Source organism: Capricornis sumatraensis, chromosome 1 (assembly GCF_032405125.1).
Source record: "Capricornis sumatraensis isolate serow.1 chromosome 1, serow.2, whole genome shotgun sequence".
Classification (NCBI taxonomy): Eukaryota; Metazoa; Chordata; class Mammalia; order Artiodactyla; family Bovidae; genus Capricornis; species Capricornis sumatraensis.
In genome coordinates, this window is record NC_091069.1 from 6,065,254 (window position 1) to 6,090,127 (window position 24,874).

The 24,874-nt window shown below is 43.8% G+C and overlaps 1 protein-coding gene across 1 annotated transcript in view; it reads right to left on the reverse strand.

Moving 5' to 3' along the window:
- Nucleotides 1–13,271, reverse strand: part of FUBP3 (far upstream element binding protein 3) — a 47,423-nt gene extending 34,152 nt beyond the window's left edge. The window contains exons 1-2 of the mRNA XM_068989997.1: nucleotides 13,188–13,271; nucleotides 1,683–1,788 (exon numbers count right to left, since the gene is read on the reverse strand). Of these exons, the coding sequence (XP_068846098.1) occupies nucleotides 1,683–1,788; nucleotides 13,188–13,271 (190 nt within the window). The remainder of the gene's footprint in view (nucleotides 1–1,682; nucleotides 1,789–13,187) is intronic.
- Nucleotides 13,272–24,874: the final 11,603 nt, after the last annotated feature.

Sequence of the window (24,874 nt, forward strand, 5' to 3'; positions counted from 1 at the left end):
ACCCTATGGACTGTAGCTGCCAGGCTCCTGTCCATGGGATTCTCCAGTGAAGAATACTGAAGTGGGTTGCCATTTCCTACTCCAAGGGATCTTCCTAATCCAGGGATTGGACCTTTACCTCTTACTGGGAGAAAAAAACGTCTGCAAGATGTCAAAGGTTCCATTTGCAAATTTTTAGGCCCTCATTAGGCAAAGGACATAGCCATACTATTCTCTGTAAGCACAAATTTTACACTTGAACACCATGCAGTGGGTGAAAACAAGGCTGAGAGTTGTGGCATGCACTGATCTCCATTTCTGGAAACGGTGGCCTGAGAAACACTGTCCGTTAACGATACGTATGCTCAGAGTCGGGCACTTCGTGTTATTTTTACAGTGATGTCCTGTAAGGGAAAGTGAAACATGATTGTCCCGAAAAGGTAGAGAAGGTTACTCTGCATGACAGCTTTCTGCTAAGGCAAAAATGCAGACAATGAAATCACTCATATTTAGCCTAAGATATCACTGATACCAATCAAACGTAAGACGACCACAGTGCACTGATTCAGAGGAGCAGTGTAAATGGTCACCTCAGTTCCAGTGCCTCTGGGGACGAGTTTCTGTGTGTGATCATAAACACCGATAATCTTCTTCAATAGACAAGAACTTTGACACCCAAATTGAGTGTTGTACCCTTAAAATCTGCACCGTGAGAGTCTATCAATTATTCTGCTTATAAAACCCATGGCCGAGCTCTTTTAGAATCCTCAAAGAGACCAGAGAGCAGTCATGCCACATTACATTTTTTTCCGAGAACATAAAATATGCACTTTTTTTAAGAAAAGAAGATTACACAATATATACTGCTGTATACTTTGATTTTTTTCATTTAATACTGTGATATGTGAACATACCGACATGGTTGTGCACATGTGCAGACTGAGAGGACAGGGAGAGCAGACACTGGCCCAGCCACTACGTGCATATTCATGTGCAACCTCGCGTATTACAGGGTCCCTTCACAGTCCTACTTTGCGGGAGGTGAAACATGATACAGGAAGTCCATGTGCTCTGCAGAAACCCATCTGAGTCTCTTAGCCGAAGTGCTGGTAATATGCACTTCTGAGTGGTCTCAAATCCTTCTGGGGATGAGTAGGGTATATAAACAAACCAATGAAATAAACAAAGGGATGAATGAAAGGGAAATGGATGCTGCTAGCTGCCTGTTATAAATGGGCATGGTGAAGAAGAAGAAAAAAACAAACCCAGCAGAGACTGAAGGAAGGTCATGACTCCTCCTTCCTTTCTTTAAGGTCAGTATGTAGTCACAGCTTCCTCAGAGCCATACCCCAATCTCAGTTTCTCTTTGGAGAAAAGTGGGAACTTCAATTCCCACATATGCACTGGAATAACAGAGGGCTAAATCAAGCAAAACTCCAAGCAGTCAAATTACTTCCAAGCTGATGCTTTAAGACTGTCTTTTACCCTCTCACCCAGCTGAAAAGATTTCCTGTATTATCAAGGCAAATAAGAACTCAAACGCTGCAGAATTGCTGAGGAAAATCATCTTAAATATTTCCCCTCAACCATTCTTCTTTAGAGTGACGCTGGAGAAAGCTGTTAAGCAAATGGCTGACACAGATTTCAACTGAACCGGCAGGTTTACTACCACCTGAAAGGCAAAGGCATTCACAGCAACTTACCTCCATCATCCAAGGGCCGTTTCTGTACTCCATAGCCATACACGGAGGGGTCCACTAGAGGTGTGGAATTATTCAAGTGAGGAATTGAATCAATTTTAGCAGCAATCTACAGAGAGAACCAGATTTAAATACTCAGTAACAAATCATGGCTCCACCAAGGGAGGAAGACAAGAGTCTTCTTTAAAGGGCTGTTACCCCATTTCTCTACCCGAAGGAGATTAATTAAAGCAACGTTACAGGACAAGGACTCTGCACTCCTGAATTTTCTTTTAGTCTTAGTAATAATGTGTCTTTTGAAATGATACTTCCAAAAACTTGTCTTCCACAAGCAAATTTTAACGTCATCACTTAAAATACAGCTAAAACATGTTTTAAGGAAAAAAGCAGGCCAAAAATATGAAGAACTTTGTTCAAAATATTTTAACACAGGGTTTCCTTAAGGAACAAATTCCCCAGCAATATTTAAAAGGCCGTGAATTTGTTCAAATCTGACAGCTCTTTAGAAATGTTTGTCATCTTAAAACTTCAACCCCTATAAACTGATGATGAAATACATGGAAACATAAAACAAGCTGCTCTTCACTGGAAGTCCAAACAGCAGGGGGATGACCGTCTGTCCAGGCTAGTTTGGAAGGATTCTTGCACTGGAGAAATCAAGATAACCTGTGAGTGCTACTTTAACTTTTAATGTTTACCTGTCAGTTAAAGAACAGAACACAGCTATTAAATTTCCGCCAGAAACAGATGCTGTGGAGAGCTTCCTACACTTGTCTACTAGGAATTAGGGATTAAATGTGACGCTCACATAAATTAACTCTGATTCAATCAAAGGAATGTTTACAACTGCTCTTGGTGTTAGTCTCTCAGTTAAGCCTAACAAGCCAGGGTGGATTAAGGGACGGCCAGCACAGATGTCCCAGAGCAGAGCCTTTCAGAGGTAGCTTTCCTGAGGTGGTCCAAATGTGCCCAGAAGTCTGAGAGCTTCTGGAACCAACATAAAGTACTTTAGACAAATAAATGACCAAAGACAGTCACGATACTGAAAACCTAAGGCAGAATTTAATGTTAGGTATCCTGGATCAGGTCTTATCCTTTCATTTACTAGTTCTGTGATGTTGGGCAAGTACCTTTCCTCTCTGCCTAAGATCTTCCGGGTATAACACCATCTGCTTCATAGTTTCTGGAAAGATAACAACATACTCTGAACACAAATGAGCTTTGCACATGAGAAAGCACTTCACAAATACCAGGGCTATAAGACAAGGCAACTCAACCAACAAGAGCTGAGGGCCTACTATGTTCCAGGCTCAGTGGTGAAGAAGAGTCAGGCGGGAGTCACAGGTACACAAGCTAATCAGTAAACTGATCATTTCAGCTGCTGATACACACAATACTAACTAAAAAGCAAGGACACACAAAGCCCTTAGGAGGGGCCACTTTAAATGGGGTGACCAGGGAAGGCAGCTGTCATCTGAGACCTACATGAGGAGGAAGAGCATTACAGGCAGAGGAAATAGCTTGTTCCAAGACCCTGAGGCTAGAGCAAGCTTGGCAGGTATGTGCCTGAGAGAGAGGTCGATGTCACAAGAACCAGATGTACTCCAAGAGGTGGGCAATGGCCAGTTCATGTAGGGCTTTAGAGGTCATTGGAAGGGGCTTGAATTATATGTATATAGAGAGAATTTATTAATTAATGCTGCACCCCCTTGGGTTGCAAGATCTTAGTTCCCTGACCAGGGATTGAACCTGTGCCCCAAGGAGCGGAAGCGTGCAGTCCTAACCACTGGACTGTCAGAAAAATCTGGGGCTTGGGTTTTATATGAAGGGTGATGGGAAGCAACTACAAGGCTTAGTAATAGAAGTAACTTGCTGATTCATGATTTTAAAAGATTCCCTTGGACAAGGAAGATAGATTCTAGGGGGACAAAAGTAGCAAGACCATTTAGGAATTACTCTAGGCCAGAAGTCAGCAAGCCATAGCTGGTGAACTACCTGTCTCGGTAAATAGTTTCATTAGAACACAGCCACACCCATTTCACACAGATCATATGCCGTGCAGAGCATATACATGTATATAATTTAATATCTGGACTTAAAAAACAAGAGTTTGCCCTGTCGAGGCTACAGATGACGGTAGCCTGGATAGGTGCTTGTTTTAAAATATTATTTTAAGTTAAACACGCAAAGTTAAGAGAGACTGCTGACAGAAACCTCATCTCCTATATTCAAACTTCAAGGCAAGTGGCCATTTGTTCTAAAACAAAATACTATATAAATCTTGCCTAACAGCATTTTACCACCAACTTGCAATCTTGCTCTCTATATGTGTTTTGGATAAGCTAGTGGAAAGTTGGCTACTTACTTGAGATGCAAAAATTATCTTTACGTACTCAGCTGGGAAAGCACGTGATTAAAAGGTGAGGATACTGCAGTAGTTGATGCCCCCATGGAGACCCTTTCATTTGCCACAGTGAACTGAGCAGGTAAATGGCTGATGCGGGGCTTTCCAAGATTACTGGTTTAAAGACAGACCAACATATTGGCAAGAGACAGTGAGGAGGACCCCGAAACACAGGGGAAAAGGGTGTGATTATCAGTGGAGTCCCCCAACAGCACGTGTGCCGAATCACCCTCAAAGACAGGATAAGCTCTGCATATCTGGCACACTCTCTATCCTTTTTAAAACGTGGACCATTTTGTAAAGGCTTTTCTGAATTTCTTCCAATATTGCTTCTGTTTCATGTTTTGGTTTTTTGGCCGTGAGGCAAGGGATCTTAGTTCCTCAGCCAGGGATCGAACTGGTAACCCTGGCATTAGAAGGCGAAATCCAAACCACTCCAGCACCAGGAAGTCCCTCTTTACCCTCTTCTATTGATGCCTCTTGGCGTCGAGTTTCTTCCTTCCTTCCAAAGTAGCCAAGATGTTATTCCTGAGTCCTTGGCCTTCCTTATAATTTATATACCATGTTTCATATATTGCCAGAATGTCACTTTCTCCCAAAGCTGAGATAGTAAATCATTACGTTACAGTAGCTTTTCTGCTCCTACCTTTGATTAAATCAACAAGCATCCTAAAACATGACTGAGGATTTCAGATTTGTTTTTAAATCATGTTTGCTTTAGGCAGCTATAAATTTGGGAAATTTTCGCTAAGAGAAAAATAGTACAAGATAATGGTTAAGAGTTGTAGCCCTGAAGTCAATAACTGCACTTGAACCCTGGCTAAACAAATGTTAGAAGTATTTTAACATTATAATACACAATTATATCATAATTTACATTGATATTACATTGTATATTACAATATACTTTGTAATTTTTATATTTATAATGTATTTTTCAATAATTTTTGTGATCTTTCTTTATAGCAATAAAGAAACAATGTATTTCCTTATTCAAACAAATGCAACCTTGTTCTAAGAAATGATTTTGCTACTGCTAAGTCACTTCAGTCGTGTCAGACTGTGCGACCCCATAGACGGCAGCCCACCAGGCTCCTCTGTCCCTGGGATTCTCCAGGCAAGAACACTGGAGTGGGTTGCCATTTCCTTCTCCAATGCAGGAAAGTGAAAAGTGAAAGGGAAGTCGCTCAGTCGTGTCCGACTCTTAGCGACTCCATGGACTGCAGCCCTCCAGGCTCCTCCGTCCCTTTTAAATGCCTTCTAAAATAATAAGAGTTGAAGTGTTATCAATGTTTACTATGTCTAGGAACTCTAAGAGCAGTTTAAAGATGCTATCTTATTTATCTCTCATGATGATTCTTTAGGAGGTTAGCAGTACTATTTCCATTTTAAGACAAGGAAAAGTGAAGCTTAAAAGAAGCTGAGTGACCTGCCCAGAGTCACACATCTTATAAGTGGCAGAAACAGTAATGAGGCACAGGCTTGCCTGACTCCAGAGTCCATGATACTAATCTGGCACTAGGCTGACTATCCCTCTTTCTTCCACCTAATGCTTTCTTAACCAGAGTCACTCCCCGAGGACTTAAAGCCTAATGAGTTCCAGTACACAGAACTCCAGCAATTCATCATGCCTGTAACTGACCATCCTGAACAGCAGCTGCTTAAGGGAAGCAAGGTACATCTTCAGTTAATATGGTGTAGGCCAGAAAAGAGCCACAGAAGCCAGGATATTCCAAGAAGAACAAGGCCATGCCAATGCTTATCTGAAAGCATGACCTTGAGGGGACGCTGGTCCTGATTTTCTGCTACTGGATTCACTTTCCCCCCTTCTGGAGGGAAGGTGGCAAGAGTGGGTTACCTCACTATCCGTGCTATTTTAAGCACGGTAATAGAGGAAATATTTATAAATCAATGCCATGACATTTAACCTCCACTGCCAGCAGCTAGCGGAAATGTGGAGAAGGGAAGGGGAGCCCTGGACCAGCAGTCAGTCATGAGCCCGGCTCTTCTAGCTGGCCCTTCCAGTGTATGACCTTGGGCAAGAACTTCAGTGGTCTTGCTCCCTGAAAAATGCAGGGACGAACAAATCCACTGTTTTCCAAGCAGCACAAGGCAATTTGGGGAGGTGCATGGATGAAGGTTCAAAAACATTTTAAGTAAATCTAAATTTTACAATGATTTTAAAATATGAAGTAAAAAGAATATTGAAGGTTCACTTAAAGGTGGTACACAATTCACTTACATTAGGGACCAGGGCAATTAATTAATCACATCTTTAAGCTCTGTCATCAGAGTAGCTCACCCTATAAATCCAAACAGGAAGCTGTGTCTCTTTTCACAGCTTCACATTCAGTAAAACTTTATACTCAATGGAAACAGGCAAGGCCATGTGAGCGGCAGCAAGCCGTCCACACGCTGTGTCCGGGCTACTCAAGAGGCTCTGTTGATTCTCAGGGGGCCAGCAAGCAGAGGCAACAGCGCACACCACCACTCGGAGAGGAAGAACCCAACTTGTGTCCCTGGAACCTCTGCTCTAAAGTTGCCCTGAGTGGCCCTGCCCTGGAGAATTCAACCCTGATGAATTCACAGGCTGGACAGAAAGTCTCTGCTCTCCACAGCTGAAGAAACAGTATGTGGCCAGGGCAGTGGAACCCAGTGGCCAAGAGTGAGCAAGTCCCAGAGAGCAGGGTCCAGAGCCGTGGACAGAGTCAAGTCCACTGCCTAGGTTACTATGAAGACAGACTATCAGGCTTGTTGTGTACTAAGTGTCTGATGGTGCCCTCATTTCATCCTCACAGTGACCTCAGAAAGTAGCTACTAGTCTCAATTCTGTGGGGTTTGGAGCCAGTCTGCTGGAACTGTATCCAAGGGGATACCAAGATAACAATATAAGGCACCCAGAACAATGCTGGGCACACCTTAAGGAATGAGAAATCCTTGCTATTTTAATCCTTTACTGAATTAATAATAATACGGAAAAGTACATAGGCAAGTTGTTAACCTGAATTTTCATATACAAAAATGCCTGTGCAACTAGCATCCTGATCAGGAAACAGTACATGACTGGTGCCCTCGAAGCTGGTCTCAAACTCCTTTCAGTCACTACCCACCTCTACCTCCCAAGCTATTCCATAAATATATACATGCATCTATATGGTGGTTTTATATGTCTGTGTGTATACATATAAACCACCATCCACGATCTCCATTTTACAGATGAGAAAAATTGAGGCGTAGATGTTAGATAACTTGGCCAAAGTCACTAACCTAGTAATTTTCAGAACCAGAATCGGAACTCATATAGAATGAATCCAGTCATCTTAATAATCACTTCACTACACTGCACCACCTCCTGTGTATTCTGCAACCATCAAATGAGAGAACCTGTATCAAAGTCCTTGCCTGGGACACGCACCACAACACAAGCTCACTGAACGTGAGCTACTGCTGTTGTCATTAGAGGTGGGGCCCTGTCTGATCCTGCCCTATGAACTGGCATTAACCAAAACAATCGAATATGGTATCAGCTCTTCTCGGTAGCTTTTCCTGACAACTACAGGCCACCCACATTTAGTGAGAATTAAACACTCTATTATCTGTTTGCAAAGCACTGTGTAAACTACCTTTAAGTGGTGCGATCTCATGGAGGAAGTTATTGATTATACTCTCCTCACTGTAGGGAGCTCTTTGAGGCATGGACCTCTCTCAATCATCCTGGTACTCCAAGGACAAAGGTTCCTTGACTGCGAGCTCCAGGGGTTAGCTTTAGAGAATTCATAAACCTCCTGAAATAACCGACAGAACTATTTAAATATTTCTGAGATGTAGTTCAAAGTTTTCAGGAGTCTTGTAAAGTTCCACGCTCCAAAAAAAGTTAAAGAACCTCACTAACACACAGCAAAATGTTTGGCACATAGAAAGCACTCAGTAAATGTTTGCTAAATTTAATATAGGCAAAATGCTACGATGACTAGCTGAGGTTCTAAGCCAAAATACTTTTCCAGTTAGGAGCCCCCCTCAAAGGCCCTAAAGATGACACAACCATTACTTTTCTCCCCTAGTGTTAGTTGCTCAGTCATGTCTGATTCTTTGGGACCCCATGGACTGTAGCCCACCAGGCTTCTCTGTCCAGGGAATTCTCCAGGCAAGAATACTGGAGTGGGTAGCCATTCCTTTCTCCAGGGGATCTTCCCAACCTAGAGATCAAACTCGGGTATCCTGCTTTGCAGATGGGTTCTTTACCTTCTGAGTTACCAGGGAAGCCCGCTCTTATGTTCCATCTAATTGCACTAGCATTCTTTCAATGCTCTGTTTGAAGACCCTGCTGCAGAATTCTCATTGAAATTGAAAACTACAAAACTACCACTACAAAGGAACCAAGTCTCTCTTAGAACACAGAAGACAGGGTCCAAGAACTATCACATATGTTAATTATTTGCATTATTCTGAGAAAACTTATTATTTGGCTTATTATTTTCAAATATAAAATGGGAATTATAGCCCTTATCTTGACTATTTCACTTGGTTGTTGTGAGGAGCTAATCCCGGTAAGATAAAACCAGTGGTAAGCTTGTCTTATTAATCATTACTGGTGCCCCTGCACCCAGCAAGGGGTCCTGGGCTGAGCAGATCCTCAAATAGCGGCAGGCAACCTGAATTACATCACCATTTCCATGAACACTACTCGGTCTTGCAAGTGATTTGCTATCATCTGACATTAGGATAAAAATGCAGTTCATGCTTCCAAAAGTATTGGCGATTCTTTCCCAAGTATCCTTGTAACTGAACTCTACACACAAAACATTTTCAAGAGGGGTGATTCTTAACAGAGTGAAAGAACTGCACAGAAAAGCTAGGGAGAGGGGAAGCTTGAATAGAAACCCAACACAACACATTCGAAAGGAAAAGAATCAAAATAATACCGTCAAAATTTTTTTCAGATCTAGCTAGACAGAAGCTCTGAATGTTTGTGAGCTTGAAGGGGCCATTGAGATTATCTAGCTTCATGTTTCCTAAGGTCTGATCCACAGGAGATGATCTGATTTCATGAAAAGAGGGTAAAAAGTGATAGATCTTGGGCATATTTACAATGCATATCCCAAACCCTAGTATGACTTTATGTGTAGAAGCAAACTTAGGGTTCTGAGAAATGGCAACTCACTCCAGTATTCTAGCCTGGAAAACTCCATGGACAGAGGAACCTGGCAGGCCAGAGGGTTGCAAAGAGTTAGTCAAGACTGAGCGTAACAACACAACAAGGGCTCCGAGAAGTCCTGAAGTAAAGAAGCCAATTCACCTTTATTTAACCCTGTATCCCCCAAACCTCTCTGGCCATGAGCCCTTTCCATGGAAGACCTATGAACAGCTTGTAGATCAAATGCTGGGAAAGGCAAAGCTGGCCCCAGGTCATGTAGCTATTTGCAGGAGACTCAGATGTCCTAACTCTCCACCCAGTGTTCTCTCCATTAGAAATTTCAAGTAACAGTATGGACTTACAATTTGGACAAAGATGAGGGGGAAAAGCTGCCGATTAGGCAATCCAATGGGCAGCATAAAATGAGGTGGTGGGAACCCAAGCAACCCAGAGAGTCAACATCACGTGCAAAGGGGCAGCTGCTACTGAGCTCCTGCTACTCAGCTCCAGCTCACTGCAGAACATGGGAGCAGTGTGGCCAGGGCTGAGCTGGAAATTTCCATTTTCGCATGGAATTGTTCTGGTTATCAAGTGGTGGACCCCTGTGGTCAAACAGTACAGGCCTGCAGGACCACTCTGAGCCTTCTCTAGTCCACAGGCCACCAGTTTGAAAGCTCTGGTCTAGGCAAATTTGAATTTGGGACATGTAACAGAAACATTAGTTTGATGATACACATGGGCTGTCAGATTTTATGAGAAAGATAAAGAAGCCTCAGCTGAAAATGAGAATGGTGTTAAGAGGCATCCAGTGGAATGCATTGTTTATTTACCCTTTTCCACACCAAAGATGAAGTCGGGTGACCCAAAGGGACTCAGTCGCATCGCGAAAACCCTTACCCAGGAACTTGCTCCCTGTAGGGTCCTCTACTGGGTCCCACCAAAATAAAATACCGAGCAGCCCACAGATGTCCTGCAGATGCTGCTTTTCTTCAAGTGTCTGAGAAAGTTCAAAAGAATGCACACACCAGAGTCAGTCCCTTGTGAAATGATGACTTGAGCTCCTCAACCAGCGGGCATGCCTGAGATGGTCTCAGTGGATGCATAGCGACTGAGCATTCAGTACCCATGACTCTGCCGTGAGGCGCACACATCACACATGAGGTGAGCAAAGGCATCCCTCCTCAAGGGGTGTGCAGCGGGAAATGAACACAGCCCTTTAAATGATGGACACACAGTCTGTTAAAGGACACGCCGTGCGTCTCCACAGCACAGGGGCCGAACCATCGACTGCTCAGGCTCAAAGTGTGAACTGGCGGCACTGGAAAGCAAGTCCGGGCAGACTGTGGAACTTCTGAGGCCCTATGCCGCCCGCCAGCTCCCAAAAAATGTGCTGGTAAAGAATAGGTCCTAGGTCTTAAAACCGGTCAAAATGTTACGTTCCACAGACTCTCCACTGGCTTGGTCACAATCATCTGGAAGCAGAAGCACCCAGCAGTTTTAGATCTTCACCAGTGGGATTGAATTAGAACACCTTTCTACATGTGTGTGTACTTTCCTACAAAATGGCTATGTGAGCCCTTTGGCCAAACACTATTAACTCACCGGACTTCATGCTGCTGCAGAGATTTTAAATTTTATATGACATCTTCAGAGATTCCCTTCAGATCTAGGAATGCCAGGCTTAGGGCGAACTAACAGCAACAACTGGCTCCCTTTGTTGGAAAGCGTCCAAAGGATATGAAGAGAGGCTTCAAGAGGCCAGGAGGGAAGCTTAGTAGATTAGGTGCTGAACTCTGCATACCAGACTGAAGAGAAACCACAGGTTCAAATCCCAGCAGGGTCAACTCAGACTCTACTGTGATATTCTGGATAAACTGAGCATCAGACAGCTCACTGCTCCCTGACTAACTTATGAGGGCCTTACCAACAGACCCTGGTGTTTACAAGGGTACCTGAGAGAAGGGGAAGCTTTGCAATCATTTAAAGAAATACACTGTCTTTTATCTCCAATTACTGGGGGGCGGGGGGGGGGGCGGTGGCGGGGGAGATCACACCTCTGTAACATGCTGTGTATACAATGGCAAAGTAGAAACACCATCATCAGATGCCCAAAGAGTATGAGGCCCTTTGAGGTAAGCTTTACTATAAGCACACAATATTTTAGATTTCTAACATCCCATTTGTGCCCAATGCAAATCTATAAATAAACCTAAAATTAGCCACAAACCTGTGTTTTCTTTAGTTTTTAAGGCCATCAGTCCTTGGAGATAGTATCGACCTCCAGCTGTTAACACTCAGAAGTGATACACTTACAGCACTGTCTCCATTGGGCTTACAACTGCTCCAGTCAATGGTGCATTTCAGAGCTGGGAACAGTTCCAGGGAAGTTTCCTCTGCTAGTAGTAAACACCACTGCTCCAACAATCCACATTAGGTCAGCATAGAAACGGAGGGTCTCCCTCCCTCCTGAGCAGGTTGTCCAAGAATACGAGTTCAACCACTGGCTCAAGAGAAGCAGAAAGTCTTCTCAAAGGTTCAAAATTCATTTTATGTTCAACTATAGGCCTTCTGCAAACTGAGGATCTGAGCTCTTTAGGGTAGTGACTATACTTCTTCCTGGATACAGAGGCTGACAAGGTGATTGTCACACATCAGCACAGAGTGAAAAGCCATTCCCTATTAGTAGCCAGTGAGAAACAAGGTTCAGGACCCTGTACTGTAGAGGAGAGCAGTGTAACACGCCGGCAAGCAGAGTGGTGGAAGGGGAGCTGGATGGAACTGTTCATCCATTACAGCCACTGGCTGGCTCTGAAGTCTAAGATGGATACTCACTAGCATACTGCTTGGTGCCTAGGCAGTAAGTAACAAGTCATCGGATAAAATTTTAGGCTGAACCACAGGTTTGGAAACTTCTGGGATCCAGTGTAATGTCTACAGGAGCATCAGTATTAAAATGAAAAGTCAGTATCTGGGAAACAGGTAGGGTTCCCTTCCCTGGAATACTGGAAAGAGGTGTAAAGACCATATCTTCAAGCGACCGAGTTGAGACTTTCTTCTAATACAATGGGTCCTGTAGCTTTCTGTTAGGAATCAAGCAGTAATTAGTTATAGCCCAACTTTTAAAGACTCCGTTAGTGTGCCTACAATTAATAGGAAAAGATGAGTATGAAACACTCAGCAAAGAAGTTTAAGTGTTAGAGCTAACTTATCGCTAAGTTTCACACACAATACAGGTTCTGTTCTAAGCATCATACCAGAAACCAAAGAGTATTTCTGGCAGGTCCCATATTCATTCTCCAGGGAAGCTTGCAATCTCTTAAAAATCAGTTTATTTAACTCTGACAAAATGCACGACATTGTCAGATGGTCAAATTTCACTGCTGGAATGACTCCATTATCACATGCTCCCTGAAAGAGGAAAAACTATGGCCCATAAGGAATGTCTATGTCTTATGGACCATCCACATCTACTTAACAACTTCCCTCTCCCAGAGCACACTCAAAAGTAAACTACCCTCTAATTCCTAGTCTGAACAGGCTGTTTCCCCACTTTTAAGAAGCTACTGGGCCTGAGACAGGCCCCTTCTGCCTAGACCCGGGTTCACTCCGTGAGCCCCCCAGTTCCCTACCCCTGTAAACCTCAGAACCCCAGGCTGGCTGCCCTGCGGGTCCAGCCCCCGCCCCGGCGCGAGGGCGCGACAGGGCCCAGGCGTCCTGGATCAACCCTTTCCCAGCAGCTGCAAGAACCTAGGAGACCCGCCCGACAGTCTGGGCCTTGGTCCTCCCACTGGCGCCTCATCCCATGGCTCCTCCCGACTGCAGGCGCCCCAAGAAACTGCCGAAGCTCCCAGCTGGGGCGTCAGCCCAGGTTTACGTCCCGCCCCCAGGCCAGACCCCCTCCTCCTCCCCATCAGGCCCGACCGGCCCCGCCTCGGGCTCCTGTGCTCCCGCCGGCCGGCCGCGCGCGTACCTGCCGGACCCGGTGCAGAGCGTCCACGAAGCCCTCAGCCTTCATCCCCACCGGAGCGCTCTGCCCCTGCACCAGCTCCGCCATTACCGCCCCCGCCGCCGCCCGCCGCCGCCGCCGCCGCCGCCGCCGCCGCCGCCGCCGCAGCCACCGCCAGCGCCGCTCGGCTACCCTGTCCGGCCTCCCGCTCCACTTGGGGACCCGTAGCCGGAAAGGGAAAGTCGCCCCACTTCCGGCGGAAGGGAAGCCGGGACGCTCGCCGACGCGAGAGGAGCCGCGTCTGCGGTACTGGGTCGGGGCACGTGACCGCGGTCCAGCCGGAAGTGGAGGGGCTGACCCTGTCGTCTGGTCTTGAGGGCACCGGTCGCTCCCTGGCCATTTCCAGACGCGACTTCATCTAGGGCCGTCGACGATGTCGTGACAGACTTTTTGAGGCGTGTGTCTGTGGTCCGAGATGCCCGGCTGTCGGCTGTTTGGAAACCCAGAGAGGAGTGACGTGGCTTTCCCTAGACGGCACCCTGGCTGTCCCTGTCGGAAAGTGACCATCGATTAGGAATATTGGGACTAAGCGGTTTGAAATGGCACCGTGAGGACCCAGAGGGTGGCTGGAGGGCAAGCAACAGCACCGGAAAAATGTCAGTGCCCCACGTTTGCAGAATCCTGGGCCCGAGTTCTTGCAGCCTCATCAGTTTGCAGTAGGATGAGCTAATGCCACACCTGGCGTCGCTTAGCGACACGGCTCTGAAAGGACGCTTCTGTGGAAGCCAGCGGTTGTGTCTTCTGGCACATTCCTTCACGAACTCGGGCTCAGGGGAAACAGGGAATACCACCGGACCATCGTTGCTTCACTGCTTGCTGAGTCAAAACAGTGTTGCCAGAGGGCTTCTTGGAAGGCTTAAGTAACTAGATAACGGATATTTCAAAGCGAGGGACGGAATCTTAATACTGAGACACCTTGAGCTTTTGAGGTGCATTTTTACAAATGAGCAAACGCCCTCCCCCTGCAAAGAAACAAGATTTAGGGGCTTGACACGCATCTTGTCAGTGGTCGCGGTGGCGGCGGTGGTGCTGGTGGTGCTGGTGGTGGCGGTGGTGGTGGTGGCGGTGGTGGTGGTGGTTTAGTCACTAAGTCGTGTCCGAGTCTTGTGACTCCATGAACGGTAGCCTGCCAGGCTCCTCTGTCCATTGGATTCTCCAGGCAAGAAACTGGAGTGGGTAACTTTTTCCTTTCTCCAGCAGATCTTCCCAACCCAGGAATCCAACCAGGGTCTCCTGCGTTGGAGGTGGATTCTTTACCAACTGAGCTATCAGGGAAGCCCCAAGAATACCGCACTGGGTAGTTATTCCCTTCTCCAGGGGCTCTTCCTGACCCAAGAATCGAACCTGGGTCTCCCACCTTTCAGGCAGATTCTTTACCATCTGAGCCACCAGGGGAGTCCCATCGTGTCAGTGGCAGGTCCAAATTGGGGTGCCCCTCTTCGGCTTAACCCTCGTGATTAATATTTCCAAGCCCTATAGTGCTAAGGAATTGAATTTTAATGGAGAGTCATGTTGTCAACCATTGTATGCACTATCTGAAGTTATGAAGGAAGATGAGTGCTAAGAAAGGGAAAATAAAGATAAAAAATCTAGTGTGACTTCTCTGGAGCCTTTTTGTTAGACTAATAGGAGACTGTAGGTTTTGCAAAGTAGTAAGAGCCATAACCGGAGAAGGCAATGGCACCCCACTCCAGTACTCTTGCCTGGAAAATCCCATGGATGGAGGAGCATGGTGGGCTGCAGTCCATGGGGTCGCTAAGAGTCGGACAAGACTGAGCGACTTCTGTTTCACTTTTCACTTTCATGCACTGGAGAAGAAAATGGCAAGCAACCCACTCCAGTGTTCTTGCCTGGAGAATCCCAGGGACGGCGGAGCCTGGTGGGCTGCTATCTATGGGGTCGCACAGAGTCTGACACGACTGAAGCAACTTAGCAGCAAGAGCCATAACTGGCCAATAATCCAAGAGCAATTCTTCCTTTGTTAGTGACTTCACTATTCCACTGTGAGTCCCTTTAGAGCAGAGACTGAGTCTTATCTTTCCCTGTATCCCTAGGTACTTAGAAACTTATTTTGAATTGAATAAAACCAAGTTGGATTAATTGCTAGGTTATGGTGTGTAGTGTTAGTTGTTCAGTCATGTCCAACCCTTTGTGACCCCATGAACTGGAGGCAGTCAGGCTCCTCTGTCCATGGGCTTCTCCAGGCAAGAGTACTGGAGTGGGTGGCCATTTCCTTCTCCACAGGTTATGGTAAAATAAAAGAATTTGGCAAGATTGCAATATTGGAGATGATCACTTTTGGCCGAAATGTTGGAAATCACATAGCTGGCTGTGTTGCTGCTGTGTAAGTGCTGTTATGAGGCAGGCCAACACATCTATTTGTGGTCCAGCCTGGGTTTGCTAGTGTTTTAACTTTCTTATTCTTAAAAAAATCAAGGATATGGCATCAACCTTCCCAAATGAGAATGGCTCTGCTAACCCAGTATCAGTGATACTTGTGTGTTTTGAATATTTTAAAAAATTCTGAGATGAGTACGTTGATTTATGGGCTTCTCCCATGGTTCAGTGGTAAAGAATCCACCTGCCAGTGCAGGAGACTCCGATTAAGTCCCTGGGTCTGGAATCTCCTGAAGGAGGAAATGGCAACCCATCCCAATATTCTTACTTGGAGAATTCCATGGACAGAGGAGCCTGGTGGGTTACAGTCCATGGCGTCACAGAGTCAGACACGACTGAGTGCTGTGTTGATTCATTCAAATTCCAGCTGGCTCGCCCTTTGAATGAAAACAGGGTGATTGGTCCAAATATAAGACACAGTTCAAGGTTTATTCCAAAGACTATAGAATGCCTAAATAAGATAATGAGGTTCCCATTATTCCTGTTTAGTGATTGAATAGCTTTGGACAACTCTCATTAATATTTCTAGGCACACCAAAAAGGAGAATGACCCAGACCCAGTCAGGTCAGTGTTCTATGTTCTACTAACACCCTAGACTTCATCATCCTAGCTTGTATTGCAGTTGCTTTTAAATCACTGTGTACTTATTATCTGTCTTTTTTTTTTTTTTTACTAGCATAAAACACTTCTGCTGAGACCAGGACTATATCATCTTGTTCATTGTTCTCCCTAATACCTAACACAATGCCTGGCATTTGGTCACGTCTCAATATTTCTGAAATTAATGAATGGGAATGATTTTGCTCATATTGGGTAGGAATAAGATTCTCAGAAGTTAAAAAAAATCGCATACTCTGTGGTTACTCATTTTGCATATGAGACTGTCATGTAAATAGGCTATTCCCACTCAGAGGTTTAGAAAGACATTCCTGATGACAATGAAATGCCTCCTTAGATATCAGCAACTAGAAGCCACTCGGAAATGACATTATATCAGTAAGAAGAGCTTAGGTTGTGCTTCAGTAACAAACCTCAAAACCTTCGTGGCTTATAACAAGAGAGGTTCTTTCTCACTGGAACATGAACATTCATGCTGCATGGCGAGCATCACAGGTAGACGGTATCTCTGCAACACGTTGTCTTCGCTCTTCACCCAGAGCTGATGGGACAGCCTCTGTCTCAAACATCAAACATCATCAAGGCAAAAAGGAAAGAAAATGTGGTAAGGCACGACCTGTCTTTTAAAGCTTCTGCCTCAAAAGTGATAGGCGTTACATTTGCTCACACTTAACTGACCAAAACAAGCCAAGTGGTCAAGTACTGGCCAAATGGTGGAGAAATCCAATCCACCTCTAGGGAGAAAAGGCAACTATTTCTGAACAGTAACATGATTTTCTAAAAAAATTCAGAGAAACAAAATATGAAGGTGGAATGTTGTAGGGGAGACCCTTACCGTAAAGGGTTTTGTATGGGTGTTTTCAGTATTCATTATGCTAAGGATCCTTGGCATCTGGTCATTTGTAACTTGGGGACACTTTGTATTCAGGGTCTGCACTGTTTTTCTTTCTCCATGAGGCATAAAGAAGTCACAGCAGTAACTCTTTGTGAGCAGGATGTTCTCCATTTAGAGGTTTTCATAGGTCCTCCTTTCTAATGTCAAGCTTCCCCTGGGATTTCAAATGCAGGCTAAAGAGCATGTCAACATCAAATCTAAAAGTAAAGGAAAATTATTAAGGCTCTCCAGCACTGATGAGGAATAGGGACATTCCTAAGAGCAATGTTAAGTGATTGGATGGTTACAAAGTTACCCTGTATCTCACCGTCATAGTAAGAGTATCAATCTTGCCCCCATACCACCCTGCTCTTCCTAGAGCAGTACTACCTCCTCAAGTAAGTTCCTGTGAGGATACACACAGGTAAATTTTCTGTCACCATGCTTGTCCAAAACAATCTCCACTCTGCCCTCTCAACTGTTCAGATAGTTGTAAAAGTTGGGATTGCAAATAATTATCCTTTGGAACATCGACGACATCATTCATTGTCTTCTAATATCCAGGGTTCTTTTTTCCTACAGTGTTCTGAAATTCCATGGTGATGTATCTTGAAGTGGATATATATTTTTTACCCATTATGTTGGCCCCTCAGTTACTCTTTCAATGTGGAAATTAATGTCCTTCAATTCTGGAATATTATCTTGAACTATTTCACTGAGGATGTCCCCCCTCACTTTCTCTCTTCAGCTCTCTAGAGCTATCATTTGAGTATCAGGCCTCCTCTACTTGTCCTCGAATTGTTCTATATTTTCTGTTTTCCTGCTCTTTGTCTTTTGCTCTTCTTTATGAAGATATTCCCTCAACTTGATCTTCCTGTCTTTCTGTAGGGTTTTTCATATATGCTTTCATGTTTTTAATTCCTGAGAGCCCTTCTGTGCTCTCCCAACATTCCTTTCTTTAAAAAGTAGCATTTTGTTCTTGTTTCCTGGATAGACTATCTTTCCTTGTCTCTCTGAGGATGATAAAGAGTTTTTTAAAATAAAAGTTTACTCTCATTGCACATTTCATGTGGCTTACAGGTTATTGTTCCCATATTGTATGTATGTATGTAATTATCTATCAAGTAGGTAGGCTTTATGGCCCCTATCTTTCATGGTGCAGACTTTCCTCAAATGTTTCGGAATACATGGTGGCCTGTTCATGCTTCTGAGTGGTTGATTAAGTGAGCATAGGTGAGGATTGTTGACTGTGGACTTCAATGTAGAATGGTCCAACTGGGCTATTTGGTGGGCATCTCCCAGTGTCAGCATCTTTAAGCCATTCCTCTTGGGCCAGTTAGACTCCCCATAGAAAACTCTCAATCTGTTTTCTGGAAATCAGAGCACCTATTCTAAATCATACATTCATTCACCTGATGATCTGACTAATGCTCCCACGTGACCGTCACTTCCGAGAGAGCAGCGCTATGTCCATGTTTGCCATGGGGTCCCCAGTATTGAGCTCAAGTACACATTCAAATGGGGAAGCAGTGGAAACAGCGTCAGACTTTATTTTGGGGGGGCTCCAAAATCCCTGCAGATGGTGACTGCAGCCATGAAATTAAAAGACGCTTACTCCTTGGAGGAAAAGTTATGACCAACCTAGATAGCATATTCAAAAGCAGAGACATTACTTTGCCAACAAAGGTCCATCTAGTCAAGGCTATGGTTTTTCCAGTGGTCATGTATGGATGTGAGAGTTGGACTGTGAAGAAGTCTGAGTGCCGAAGAATTGATTTGTTTGAACTGTGGTGTTGGAGAGGACTCTTGAGAGTCCCTTGGACTGCAAGGAGATCCAACCAGTCCATTCTGAAGGAGATCAGCCCTGGGATTTCTTTGGAAGGAATGATGCTAAAGCTGAAACTCCAGTACTTTGGCCACCTCATGCGAGGAGTTGACTCATTGGAAAAGACTCTGATGCTGGGAGGGATTGGGGGCAGGAGGAGAAGGGGACGACCGAGGATGAGATGGCTGGATGGCATCACGGACTTGATGGACGTGAGTCTGAGTGAACTCCGGGAGTTGGTGATGGACAGGGAGGCCTGGCATGCTGCAATTCATGGGGTCGCAAAGAGTCAGATATGACTGAGAGACGGAACTGAACTGAACACGTTCAAAGAGCAATGATTTCTGTAAATTAACGAATAGACCCTTTTGGCAATGTCCCATCATATTATCTTAATCTCTGATCTATTATTTTTATTATGAAATGTTTCAGACATACACAAATTATATAGAATAATGTAATGAAAAGCCATGTCCTAATATCAACGTAAGAAATCAGCACTGCAGTTACTAGTGAAGAGCCTGGTGTAACCCGCCATGATCCTTGCCTGTTTCTTCCCTCTGCAGTAGTAACTGCCTTCCTGAACTTGGTGATATGCATTCTAATGGTCTCTGTATTCACGTGTGTGTGTGTAATGCCTTTAAAAATTATACAAATTCATTCTAATGGTCACTGTGTTCCTGTGTGTGTGTGTGTGTTTGTATAACGCTTTTAAATGCTATATAAATAGTATCATGCTCTATATATCCTTTGCGTATTTTTTTTTTGGCCCCACATGTATTTTTGAGGTGTATGCAAGTTCAAATATGTAGCCATATTTTAGATACTTTCACTCTGTGATTCCCTTATATGAATAAACCAGAAATTATATATTATTTCTCCTATGGATCACTATTTAAATTGTTTCCATGTTTCTTTTCTCTGTGACAAAATGATGTGGCAATGAGCTTTCTTGAACTTGTCTGCTTATGCAGTGTTTGGCAGATTCTCTAGGATGTACACCCAGGGGTGAAATTCCTGGGAGTTGGGGGGAGTGATAGGGAATACACCTCGTCAGCTTTGGTAGGTGAAGCCCAATTGCTCTCCAACGTGGACAATATTTCCAAAGGAAGACCCACATCCCACCAGCCGCAGATGAGTTCTTGTTACTCTTCCTCTGGGCTGACAATTGTTTATATCACGATTTTTAGTTTTCGAAATCTGATCAATTTTAAAATAAATATTTAGTTTTTTATTGTGATTACACATATTACCATTTAAACTATTTTTAAGTGTACGGTTCAGTGATATTAAGTACATTCACATTGCTGTGCAACCACCACCTCCATCCACCTCCAGAACATCTCAGTTCAGTTCAGTTCAGTCAGTCAGTCATGTCTGACTCTTTGCCACCCCATGGACCGCAGCATGCCAGGCCTTCCTGTCCATTACCAACTCCCAGAGCTGTCTCAAACTCATGTTCATCAAGTCAGTGATGCCATCCAACCATCTCATCCTCTGTCATCCCCTTCTCCTCCTGCCTTCAATCTTTCTCAGCATCAAGGTCTTTTCCAGTGAGTCAGTTCTTCACATCAGGTGGCCAAACTATTGGAGCTTCAGCTTCAGCATCAATCCTTCCAATGAATAATCAGGACTGATTTCTCTTAGGATGGACTGGTTTGATCTCCCCGCTGTCCAAGGGACTCTCAAGAGTCTTCTCTTACATGAAAGTTCAAAGCATCAGCTCTTCGATGCTCAGCTTTCTTTACAGTCCAACTCTCACATCCATACATGACTACTGGAAAAACCATAGCTTTGACTATACAGACCTTTGTCATCAAAGTTATGTCTCTGCTTTTTAATATGCTGTCTAAGTTGGTCAGCTGTTAGGTCCATACCATTTCTGTCCTTTATCAAGCCCATCTTTGCATGAAATGTTCCCTTGGTATCTCTAATTTTCTTGAAGAGATCTCTAGTCTTTCCCATTCTGTTCTTTTCCTCTATTTCTGTGCATTGATCACTGAAGAAGGCTTTCTTATCTCTTCTTGCTATTCTTTGGAACTCTGCATTCAAATGCTTATATCTTTCCTTTTCTCCTTTGCTTTTCACTTCTCTTCTTTTCACAGCTATTTGTAAGGCCTCCCCAGACAGCCATTTTGCTTTTTTGCATTTCTTTTCCATGGGGATGGTCTTGACCCCTGTCTCCTGTACAATGTCACGAACCTCAGTCCATAGTTCATCAGGCACTCTATCTATCAGATCTAGGCCCTTAAATCTATTTCTCACTTCCACTGTATAATCATAAGGGATTTGATTTAGGTCATATCTGAATGGTCTAGTGGTTTTCCCTACTTTCTTCAATTTAAGTCTGAATTTGGCAATAAGGAGTTCATGATCTGAGCCACAGTCAGCTCCTGGTCTTGTTTTTGTTGACTGTATAGAGCTTCTCCATCTTCGGCTGTGAAGAATATAATCAATCTGATTTCGGTGTTGACCATCTGCTGATGTCCATGTGTGGAGTCTTCTCTTGTGTTGTTGGAAGAGGGTGTTTGCTATGACCAGTGCATTTTCTTGGCAAAACTCTATTAGTCTTTGCCTGCTTCATTCCGCATTCCAAGGCCAAATTTGCCTGTTACTCCAGGTCTTTCTTGACTTCCTACTTTTGCATTCCAGTCCCGTATAATGAAAAGGACATCTTTTTTGGGTGTTAGTTCTAAAAGGTCTTGTAGGTCTTCATAGAACCGTTCAACTTCAGCTTCTTCAGGGTTACTGGTTGGGGCATAGACTTGGATTACCGTGATATTGAATGGTTTGCCTTGGAAACGAACAGAGATCATTCTGTCGTTTTTGAGACTGCATCCAAGTACTGCATTTCGGACTCTTTTGTTGACCATGATGGCTACTCCATTTCTTCTGAGGGATTCCTGCCCGCAGTAGTAGATATGGACCTAACAGAAGCAGAAGATATTAAGAAGAGGTGGCAAGAATACATGGAAGAACTGTACAAAAAAGATCTTCACAACCCGGATAATCACGATGGTGTGATCACTAATCTAGAGCCAGACATCCTGGAATGTGAAGTCAAGTGGGCCTTAGAAAGCATCATCATGAACAAAGCTAGTAGAAGTGATGGAATTCCAGTTCAGCTATTTCAAATCCTGAAAGATGATGCTGTGAAAGTGTTGCACTCAATATGCCAGCAAATTTGGAAAACTCAGCAGTGGCCACAGGACTGGAAAAGGTCAGTTTTCATTCCAATTCCAAAGAAAGGCAATGCAAAAGAATGCTCAAACTACCGCACAATTGCACTCATCTCACACACTAGTAAAGTAATGCTCAAAATTCTCCAAGCCAGGCTTCAGCAATACGTGAACCGTGAACTTCCTGATGTTCAAGCTGGTTTTAGAAAAGGCAGAGGAACCAGAGATCAAATTGCCAACATCTGCTGGATCATGGAAAAAGCAAGAGAGTTCCAGAAAAACATCTATTTCTGCTTTATTGACTATACCAAAGCCTTTGACTGTGTGGATCACAATAAACCTTGGAAAATTCTGAAAGAGATGGGCATACCAGACCACCTGACCTGCCTCTTGAGAAATCTGTATGCAGGTCAGGAAGCAGCAGTTAGAACTGGACATGGAACAACAGACTGGTTCCAAATAGGAAAAGGAGTCCGTCAAGGCTATATATTGTCACCCTGCTTATTTAACTTATATGCAGAGTACATCATGAGAAACGCTGGACTGGAAGAAACACAAGCTGGAATCAAGATTGCAGGGAGAAATATCAATCACCTCAGATATGCAGATGACACCACCCTTATGGCAGAAAGTGAAGAGGAACTAAAAAGCCTCTTGATGAAAGTGAAAGAGGAGAGTGAAAAACTTGGCTTAAAGCTCAACATTCAGAAAACGAAGATCATGGCATCTGGTCCCATCACTTCACGGGAAATTGATGGGAAAACAGTGGAAACAGTGTCAGACTTTATTTTTGGGGGCTCCAAAATCACTGCAGATGGTGACTGCAGCCATGAAATTAAAAGATGCTTACTCCTTGGAAGAAAAGTTATGACAAACCTAGGTAGCATATTCAAAAGCAGAGATATTACTTTGCCAACAAAGGTCCATCTAGTCAAGGCTATGGTTTTTCCTGTGGTCATGTATGGATGTGAGAGTTGGACTGTGAAGAAGGCTGAGCGCCAGAGAATTGATGCTTTTGAACTGTGGTGTTGGAGAAGACTCTTGAGAGTCCCTTGGACTGCAAGGAGATCCAACCAGTCCATTCTGAAGGAGATCAGCCCTGGGATTTCTTTGGAAGGAATGATGCTAAAGCTGAAACTCCAATACTTTGGCCACCTCACGCGAAGAGTTGATTCATTGGAAAAGACTCTGATGCTGGGAGGGATTGGGGGCAGGAGGAGAAGGGGACGACAGAGGATGAGATGGCTGGATGGCATCACTGACTCGGTGGACATGAGTCTGAGTGAACTCCGGGAGATGGTGATGGACGGGGGCCTGGCCTGCTGTGATTCATGGGGTAGCCAAGAGTCCGACACGACTGAGCGGCTGAACTGAACTGAAGCATAGGTTTTCTATGTCTATGAGTCAATTTCTGTTTTGTATATAAATTCATTTGGATAATTTTTTTAGATTCTGCATGTAAGTGATATCATATGATAGTTGTCTTTTTTTCTCAGTTACTTCACTTAATATGATAATCTCTAGGTCCAACCATATTGTTTGCAAATGGCATTATTTCATTCTTTTTATGGCTGAATAATATTCCTTTGTATAAATATACCACATCTTCTTTATCCATTTATGTGCCAATGGACACTTAGGCTGCTTCCATGTCTCGGCTATGGTAAATAGTGCTGCGGTGAACATTGGAGTGAATGTATCTTTTTGAGTGGGCAAAAAGAAAATTAGACACGCCACAAAGGAAGATGAATAAATGATCAATATCCCCCAAGAAAATGTGCTCAACATTATTAGTCATTAAACAAATATAAACTAAAACCATTACACACCCCAAATGGCTGGGTGGCTAGAATGGCTAAAACCATAACTGAAAAGATATCAAATATTGACAAGGTATGGAGCAACTGGAATGCTCACACATGGTTTTGGGAACTGTAAAATAGTACAACCAAAGAAAAAGAGTGGAAGTTTCTTAATAAATTAAAAATATGCCCACTCTTTAGCCCAGCAATTCCAGTCCTACATATTTACCTAAGAGAAATGAAAACATGTGTCCATTAAAAAAAAGTTATACAGTAACTATCACAAAACTTCATCATAGCCTAAAACTGGAAACAGCCCAAGTGGAAAAATCAGGATGGTAGTTGCCTCTGAAATTTGAGGATGGAGGTTGACTGGAAAGGAGAATGAGGGAACTTTCTGGGGTAATGTTAATGTTCTGCATATTCATAGGAATTTGGGCTGAACAATATGTAGAGAATTTAGCATATGTCAATAGTGGTGTATTTTATTGTATGTAAATTTTATAATGAAAGAAAAAGTATGCAGACAAATATTGTACTCTAATCAATGATACACATTTAGGAAGAAATGTACTGAATGGATACAGGTTTATGAGGAAATGTATTGACGTCTGCAATTTACATTGAGAGGCAACAAAAATAAGATGGATTAAGTGCTTAATGGAGGGGCAGGTAAGTGAATAGACAGGAGGTAAAGATAATGTAGTGAAATGCCCATAGGAGAGACTGAGGTGGGGTTAATAGGTGTTCACTATTAAATTCTTTCACTTTTGGCCTATCTGAAACTTTTGTTATAATACGCCGGGAATAAAAGATTACATCAGCCATCTTGGGGGAAGAAAGTTGAGCCATAGATCTCAGCCATAGTGTTGTAAGATCTCAGAGATCTCAGAGCCATAGACCTGAGAAGGGAATGAAGAGCTTGAAGAAAATATAGCTTGTACCAGGAGAGAAG